Source organism: Charadrius vociferus, unplaced genomic scaffold (genome assembly GCF_000708025.1).
Source record: "Charadrius vociferus isolate BGI_N301 unplaced genomic scaffold, ASM70802v2 scaffold133, whole genome shotgun sequence".
In the NCBI taxonomy this organism is placed as follows: Eukaryota; Metazoa; Chordata; class Aves; order Charadriiformes; family Charadriidae; genus Charadrius; species Charadrius vociferus.
The window spans coordinates 27153-36073 of record NW_009647734.1 but is presented as its reverse complement, the minus strand read 5'-3'; the positions used below and the strand labels follow the sequence as shown (position 1 = coordinate 36073).

The 8921-nt window shown below is 44.4% G+C and overlaps 1 protein-coding gene across 2 annotated transcripts in view; it reads left to right on the top strand.

Annotated features, from left to right (window-relative positions):
- The window catches only part of GATAD2A (GATA zinc finger domain containing 2A), a 31448-nt gene that overhangs the window by 8796 nt on the left and 13731 nt on the right, over nt 1-8921 (top strand). Inside the window, exon 2 of one of the 2 annotated variants that reach the window (XM_009881663.1) lies at nt 908-1179. In XM_009881663.1, the coding sequence (XP_009879965.1) occupies nt 917-1179 (263 nt within the window). In that variant the 5' untranslated portion in view covers nt 908-916. Of the gene's footprint in view, nt 1-907; nt 1180-8921 lie in introns of those variants that run through there. The other variant, XM_009881662.1, reaches the window with a different exon arrangement.

The following is an 8921-nucleotide window of genomic DNA, read 5'->3' as shown; positions in this document are numbered from 1 at the left end:
CTGGTTTCTGGAAAGTGCTTTGTCTCGCAGGCTGCATCCTGGGAAGGGTCATGTGGAGCCCAGTGATGTCATGGGATCAAAGCCTGACTCAGCTCCGCGTCCCATGGATGGGTGTCCGCAGGTACCAAAGTGCGGGGCTGAGATGTCAGAGCCCACCAGGAGCAGGACGTCCCGCGCCCCCGGCAGGCGAGGGGTTAAGCCCGGTTCCCCCCCAGAGCCCAGCGCTTCCTCTGCCGCCTGGAAAAGCCCGGCTCCTGCTCCAGGAGGGGAGAAAGTCTCAACTTGAGTATTACAATGGCAGTGCCTTAGCGCCTGGCGGCGGGCTGTCAAGAGATATGGAAGCCTCTCTTCATGCAGGGTGTGGTGGTCCTTTTCCCCCATAGTGTCTGATTTCCCGAAACTTGCAGTCGGGTTTAGGTCCTCAGAAAGGCATGGCAGCAGTGCCAGGGAGATCCTAATCTAGAATTTTGTAATTGCGTTTATTTGCATGTGAGGCAAATACATACATTCTTCCTACCTTTTGGGAAAGAGCCAAACTTTTCTTCATCGTGGGGGTTTGTATATTCTCCTGGGCTCTAATGCGGGCTTTTTTTTTTTTTTCCCTCCTTGGTGATTGTAGTTTATGCTTAGTGGGGTTTGTGTGTGTGTTCTTGTTTTGCTTTTTGCTTGTTTGTTTTTGCCTAACATAAAAAGTGTAAGTACAGTGATGCCGGGTGCTTAATAGCTTCAGACTGAGATGTATTTTGAAGATAGGGTAAGTGAGCACACTGGCAAAACTTTTATTGCTCTTTCTGAACTTCTTTTGGCGGTAACCGCTGTACTTTGCTCTGTTTTGAAATTAAGGTGTTCTGTCCAACTTACTATTTTTCCAGTGTACTTAACTCGTTTGTGTCTCCTCTCTCCCCAGAGCCTCACAATGACAGAGGAAGCATGCAGGACACGGAGTCAGAAACGAGCGTTAGAACGTGAGATAACGCATAACGATGTGGACAGTAAAAAAATAAAAATGGAGAAAGGACTATTAGGAGCGGATATAAGTGCTGAAAGCGACATGAAAATAAAAACAGATCCTGGAGCTGGCAAAGTGCAAGGATTATTAAAAAGCGGAGAGGTGAAAGCAACTATTAAAGTGGAGGTTCAGACGGGAGACGAGCCTGTGGACATGAGTACCTCAAAAAGGTGAGTTCCGACCTACGTGCTGCACTTGCACTGTGACGTTTGGGACACCGGCACAATAAACCACGGTCAGATGGCACTAGGAGGAAGTTCTCTGCATCGTAAAGGTAGCGAGAATTAAAATTTTGTGTGTGTGTTGCAGCTCTGGCTCTTCACGTGAGATTCAACAGCTACTTCGGTATAACTTCCTTACTGAGTTTTCTTCCGCCAGCTTTGACAGCAGCGGCAGCTGTGCTGAGCAGCTGAGTAAAGAAACGCGGTCTTGAATAGAAAAACGTACAAGTTTCAAAGAGGATGCGCTTTGAGCTACTGATTGAGATTTATGTGAGGAAAAGTGGTTTGGGTTTTTTAACTGAGCTGTGATACAGGAAAAAATAATAGATTATAATTCTCTATCAGAGGAGTTTTAATTACAACTTGATTCTTCCTGACAGAGCAGTGCGTATGGATCAGTCTGACTCTTTTGGAAGTAACTTGTGGATTTTGACACTAGAAGTATTCTGAAAAGACAGCACCTGTCTGCAGCAGCTCTCTGTAGAACCAGTTCTTAATACTTATTTGAAAGTCCAGCCTCCTTAAGATGCCTGAATTTTGACATCTGAAAGCTCGAGTTCGAGTTCCTTATCGCTTTGGAGAAGTTTATCGTTACAAAAATGTAAAGCTTTTCCTTTCACTTGTATATGAGATACGCCCGTGAATTGAGTGGTTCTGACATGCAGATTTAGGGGCATCACTTCAAAGCCAGATTCCAAATCTTCCACCGTGCTTCTAACCCGGACTCCGGCTGTGCTGGGATACCAAATTTGTCAAAAATTCCTTGGCCCTGACGTTGGCCCTTCAAGGTCTTGCTTTTTTTCTTTATAGTGCAGTAAGATCCAGTATATTGAGCAGGAAGTCTAAAAGCCCCGTTTATTCCTGGTTCCGCCACCAGCTGATGCTGGACTGGTAACGCGTAAGAACCGCGACCTGCCCGTCTGTGCAAAACGGCTTGAACGGTTCTCGGAGTAATAAATCTGCGTTCGCTTGGATGTCAGGTATTACAGCGGCGCAGAGTTGAGGTGTGAAACTGAAAACACAAGATCCTTATCGACTGCTCAGGAATTATTGGGAGGAGGGGTGCTTACGGGTGCTCCTAGGAAAATTGGTATCTTTGATGTTTCATGGCAATTCCTCTGTAAACTTTTTCCAACTTTTGATGCCTTTCTAAGAGAAACAGCTTAGACTGCAGGAGCCTGATTGCTTTTTCCAAATACTGCTTCAGTATATGTAAAACAAGACCTCTTCCATCAGCGTGATGGAGGGAAGGTGATGGTTTTCAGCTTTCTCCCAAAAAATTCCGCCAAAGGGACCATTATACAAGTTGCTCAATGTGATATTTAGGAGGTGCTTCTGTCTCGCACAGAAGCAGTTAATTGGGGTAATGGATGAGTTCCACGTCAAGCAGTTGTGTTGTGCTGACTAGGAGTAAATCTCTGAAGGTGTCTTTTGGCGTAATCGCTACCTACTAATTAACACAGGTATGCACGCTCTTTTTTTTGAAGAATATCTAAAAAGATTGCTCATACCAAAAACTGAATACATTAGAATCAGGTATTCTACCTCTCTTGTTGCAGTACTTGCCCCCACATGCATATGCTCTTTGTGAATTTATAATATTTCTGAAATCTGTGCCAGTGTTTCTGCTCTGTTGGTGTCCGTCTCTATTGCAAGACGCGCAAACAGGGTGATGAGCACGGGGCTGTACGCTTAACTTCCCAGAGAGCATCTGGAACAATAACGCCTGTTCAGATGAGATGAGAGAACATCCTCTCTCCGTACAGCGTTCTTATTTCAGGTGGTAACAGGATATTGTTGTATTCAGTTTCTGCAAGGAGGGAGAAGAGGTTTCCCCGTACAAAAAAATACACTTGCATAAGGAGGCAGTCGGATCCCAATTCCACTGAAGTTAATAAATATAATTAAGAATTTCATGAGGCTTTGGATAAGCTCTTTGGATACCATTTGTAAGTTGGAACACCTTTCATAACGCATGTTTGTATAAAATTTGTAATAGAGAGGAATTAAACCCTGGGTCATCTCAAATGATAAAAAAATGAGCCTGAATGATTCTGCAAACTTCTGGAAGCACGGCGGCAGCTTCCCCGGCTGTGGGGCTCCGCTCCTGTGTCACGGTGGTGCCCTTGGTCCCTGTGGGGCTCTGCTCCCGGAGCAGAAATGTGGTGCTGAGCAGCTTCCGGATGCAAATATCTCCAAGCGAATGCAATCTGAGTCTGGAGATGCCTGCGATACAGGGGAAGCGCGTCTCTGGATGGGTCTGATCCCTGCATATATAAGGATACGGTTGGCATTTGTAGGAAAGGTGGATTTTCATTTCATAAGGATTTTTTTTTTTTTTTTTTTGGTAAGTGTGGGACTTACCTTTTCAAACCTTTGCTCTTTAGAGGAATTTAGCTTGCAGCTTTCATAAGACCGGTGTCTTGAAAGCAGTTGACTGATTTTCTGAGGAGATGAAAAAAGAGCTGTTGCTTAAAATGACTGAACTGCTGCAAACTTCTTGGGTAAAATTCATCCTTAGTGATGTATGGTGTTTTGGCTTTTAAACTTCCTTAATGCTTTTAGAACTGAAAACATAATATTTTCCTTGGAAAAGGTGGCCCAGCAATAATCACAGTTTAGCTGACATAAAGCTGATTGAATGGATTATCTTTTTGAAATCAGTTGATTTTCAAGATTTGAAATACAAACTTGGCAACGTATCTCCGCGTTAAACTTTAAAAATATATTTCTTTTAATATTTTATTTTTTTTTTCTAAAGCTTGAAGTTAAATTTAAAAATAGGACCTGGTTTGAGCACATTTTCTGATGCCAGAAGAAACAGAAGAAAGTCTGTAGTGGTAGAAGTCTTTGATGAGAGGTCACACAAGGCCAAACCAAAATCTTGCTCCTCTGCCTGGCGTTTCTGCAGCACTGGGAGCTGGTGTGTAATTATCCCGGACCTACTGCAGAGAAGGAATGGGATGAAGGAGTGTTCTCCCCCCTTGATAAGGACACGTCTGGTTTGCAGTGGGATGGTAAAATAGCGCAACGTAAATTGCTTTGCTTGCGAGTGTACGGATTGACATCAACATGGGTGCTGGAAGGAAAGGACGTCTGTCAAACCTGGTTGAATCCTGACATCTTACCGTGCTTTCAAGCTCTGCTTTCCCTTTCCTCTGTTCTTCATCTCTCCTCCGTTCTTCCCTTCCCCTTAAATATGTGACTTTCCTACCACGCTTGCCCTGCCTTGAGCATCAGTTGCTTCCAGCTGAGGCTGGGGCTTTCTCCCGGAGCCATTCTCGGAGCATACTACCTGCTGCATCGCGTTGCCATTTATTGTGCTCCAGGTGCAGCTCCCTTTATCCACACTACACATTCTGACCATTTTCTAAGAGTTTTGTTTTTTTCTAGTACTGTTTCCTGAACCGTACAAAACAAACTAGTTGCGTACGCAGTGCTGGTTAAGGTCACGATTTCAGGTGTACCCGTAGCAAGGTTTGGCAGAGGCCACGCATCATCTTCCTGGACACCGCCGTGTAACTGGCTATCTGGGCAGGTCTACGAGGATGGATTGTCCTCCCTTCTGGAGCAAAATGAGTCGGGATCCTTCAGGAGCAGCATAATGTCATCTCAGCTCTAGGAAAACCTCACTCATAAATAGAGGTGAGGGGTGTTTACAGGCAAGGATAAATATAAGAGTTGGCTTCTATCTAGCTATCCCCAGTTCTTGCTTTGTCTTGATAGCATAGCAATCTTGGGGTGAACATGTCCTCTGTAAAACAAACTGGAAAACTTTTTAGGCAGTTCTTCCTGTATTTTCTGTATTTGCCAAGAGTGATAAATCAGCATATGAACTATCTTACCTGTATTAATTGTGGCTTGATCCAAAACAGTTTAAGGCTCGCTGATCAATGGGAATTATTGCTACACATTTTGTATCAGTCACGGTCTTACTTAAAAAAAAAAAAAAAAAAAAAAAAAAACCCAAAAAATAAAACAAAACAAAAAAACAACCAAGAAACAAAAAAAAAAATTCCCACATTCCAAAACCACTATATGTATTGTGTTGTCTTCTCAGATTAAGCTACCGAGTCTTGATTTTTCCTTCCAATTGAAATACAAGTCTGGATAAGCCAAAACGTCTGCATTTGAGATGTTTGGTTTATTTTCCACAAGAATTGCTTGCACCCATCTATTGTCTCCTGATGTGTGGTACACACAAGTACCAAATACACCCGCAGCTTTGAGCTCTTGCTTCTTGAACCTGCCTGCGAGTGGCCTGAATTAAGCCACTGCGTGTTGCTTATGTGAAAACTGCCAGGAAGGATGAGAGCGAAGAGTTTGTAGGCATCCCTATAGTTAGTGCTCTCGGGCAAATAACCTATCTGAACTCTTTAGTTCCTTTAATTTTAGGTCTTACTGGTTGTGATTTGTGTGCGTGACAAATGTTGCACTGCTCTGGAACCTGAGAGTGATCGTGTTCTCCTTTAGTTACATGGGATAATTAAAAAGAACATCTAATAGAAATTGTTTTGAAATTGCATCGAAGTTGGCCTAATGGCTGTGCTCTGAATTTTCGTGTTAGGGTTTGGATGCTAGATTTTGGTGCTTTGAAGGATTTTGGGTTGGTTTGGGGGTTTTTGTTTTGTTTTTCTTTAATCTGGCCAAATCACATTTAAAACTTGCTAAAAGAATGGATTTGACTCTGATTTCTAACACATTCTTCAGCACATCAGGATGCAGCCTGTGCTGGCTGACCAGACTCTCCGCTTTACTGGAATTTACTGGGAACAGTGTTCATGGTGAAGAGCAATGGTCTCCTCTCTTCCCATTGTTGCGCCTGGAAGCGTGGCACAGCCCCATACCTCACATCTCCTTGGCAGCTCCTGTACGCTGTATCCGTCCCTCCTGCTACGCGCTCTCCTGAAGGACAGGTTGATGGCAGAGTTTCTTGGGGAATTTCAATATTTTATTTCAAATGCAGATGTAGTTCGATTCAAGTTTCCTTCCTTTATGCTCAGAGGAGGGGCTGAAGTTTGTTTTGCTTCGGTTTCTCACCACATTCACTAAACCCATTGCAACTTCTTTGATTCGTGTAGATATAACAACTCCAGGAAAAAAAAAAAATCCCCGCTGCATTGCCTTTTCTTTCCTTGTTTGTCTTCCTTCCTTGCCAAGTATTTTTGGATGAGAGCATACAAGAGATTGTTGAATGGACTGAGGCAAAACCGTTGCATATTTGCTAACGCAGATTAAGCTGTATTCTGAATAACAGTTGTGATGCTTCCTCTGGTTACCTGCGGAGGGACAGAGTGTGTCAGGACACCGCAGGACAGGGCTGTCTGGGTCTGCAGCTCTGCTGCGGTGGGGGATGGCATGTTTCGGGTCAGTAGTTCTGTAACTTCATCCAAGTGAGCATAGCATTGATTTTTTTTTTTTTTTTTTTTTCTGGAAGAGCGATCGAAAGGGCATTTTAGAGCATGGATAAGATCTGGTCTGCAAAAGGAAGCTTATTTTTTGGTGTAATGCATCTGGATGAGTATGAACAAATGCAAAGGCTGCTTGTTGCGATATCGGAGCTCTTTCGTTAACGTTGCGAAGCTCTCTGTAAGCTGCAGTGCGAGTCCTCTGAAATCAAAACCTCTGGTAGACCAGAGCCAGTAGTTCCCGGGTGTTTCTTTCTCTCTTATTGGTGTTAAGTTTAAACTTTGTCTTCCTTGGTTGTACTTCATTGAAACTTCTGCCTCGCAGGAAGGTGGATCTGTTAGAAAAGCTGAGTCCACCTCAAGATACCTCAGACCTCAGACTTATCATCTTCAAGACAAAAATTTAATTAATCTTCCTGTGGCCCAGCTAAGTGGAAGCAAACTTCCAAGGCTGGATTCGGCCACCTGACCCGCTTCTTTCCTTCAAATCAACAAATAAATACGCAGTGTCCCCATGGGAAAGTGGCTTTTTTTGTTTGGTTTGGGTTTTTTTTCTGGAATAGTTGTTGTGCTCTGAATTGCTACAGGATGCTCCGGGTCACCAAGGAGAACTCTTCAGTGGGGTGATGCCTCTGTCCTTTGAGCTCTGAGGTTTTAAAAGAGGATATTGGAGGAAGCATGGCCTTTTTCTTAGGGTACTTGGTGACTTAGGAGGTCTGCGTTTGATTCCTTACACCAACTTTCTGCGGGGTCTCTGTGAAATTGTGTTTTATTGCTGTGAATGCTTAAATGGGTGTACGTAACTGGTCAGCAACCCTGCTTTCATCTTCTAGCGTAGAGTCCAAATGATTGAGACAGCAACACTTATGAAAGCTGAAGGGAGAATAATAGAACTATGTCTTTATTTAGCTAAAGGATATGCCTGATGGCTTCAGAGGATAAAGGTCATGGTATCAGGGCAGTTATCCCAAATTATTAACTGCTGGTGGCAGTATTTTTCTGAAAGTGGTGATATTTCCATTGTCTTTCTTATTTTGAAACATCTGGTTTGAATTTTTCCTTTACACACAGGCTAACAAAAGAGTAAAGCAAACTCCTTTTTGAGGGAAGATTGTTTTGCAGAGTTCTGATCTACATTTCTGGAGTTCAGTCTTGTGCCACCTCATCCACTGTGCAGTTGGTTGTGCTGCTGAGGATACAAACCCCATGATACTGAACACGAGTCGACTTCATCGCTGTCGTCAATATGTGTTGTCTTTAAAAAATATATATAATATTCAAGAAGGTTTTTGCTCTGTAAGGTTGCATGTCAGCGGACTGAAAATTGGTGTAAATAGAAGGTCCGAAATGGATCTGGCTACTGATTTTGTGGAAATACGTGAGTGTTAAACTCTGAGTGGAGTGGTCTCTAGTGCAGTTTGTATTAGATCAGCGTCTTATAACGTAGCTGTTGGGTATATCGTAATGTATCTTGCAAAGCAGAGCGATCACAGGGTTTGGGGAAGCCCTGAGATGAAGTACCACCAAGCTAGAGATGGATGGTCCTGGTCTCTTCTCCTGCTGCTCGACGGTCTGAGTACGGGATGGGGTTTATGGCAGAGCTTTTGGGGTGAGGTTTTATTTCCTAGTTCCAGATTTCATATCGTCGTCCTACAAAATGCCTTCGGCAGCTTGTGGTATCTCGCATAGATGCTTCGTCTTGACGTTGCTCTCTTCCAAGCGCAAGGAGAGAACCAGGGTCCCTGCTCCGGGCTGCCGGAGCTCCGCAGCGGAGCTGCTCTCGGTCCCTCTCAGGAGAAGGTGTGCGTGGTGTCACAGCTTGGCCGGACAGGCTGATGTCCCTCACGGTGCCTGGGCTGAGGAGAAGCGTTGGCAGCAGCTGCCAGTGCTCGGCTGTGGATCTGGAGCGGGAATGGCTGCTCTCCTTCCGTGCTGCCCTCGTCCCAGCATGGCCGGTGGGGTGCGCTCCCCTTCCCCTCCTCCTCCTCCTCCATTTTGCTGTGTTGTTTCAAAGGTTGAGTGTTTGGATCACTGATGAACACCCATGTCTGTCTGTCAGTCGCGCTTTGGGGCAGATGTTCCATCGTTATTTTACCCGCACGCGTCGTTTCGTGAGTTTGGGATGAAGATTTCCCTCCCTGTGGTGTCCCGGGAACACCCGGGGCGCTGTCAAGCGTTGTCTTCCAGCCTGGCTTTCCTCATCCAGCCTGAAAATAAAACTCGGAGGGCTCCACGATGCAGTCCTGGGATTCTCTTTGTGCTTTTTTTTTTAATTTCTTTTTT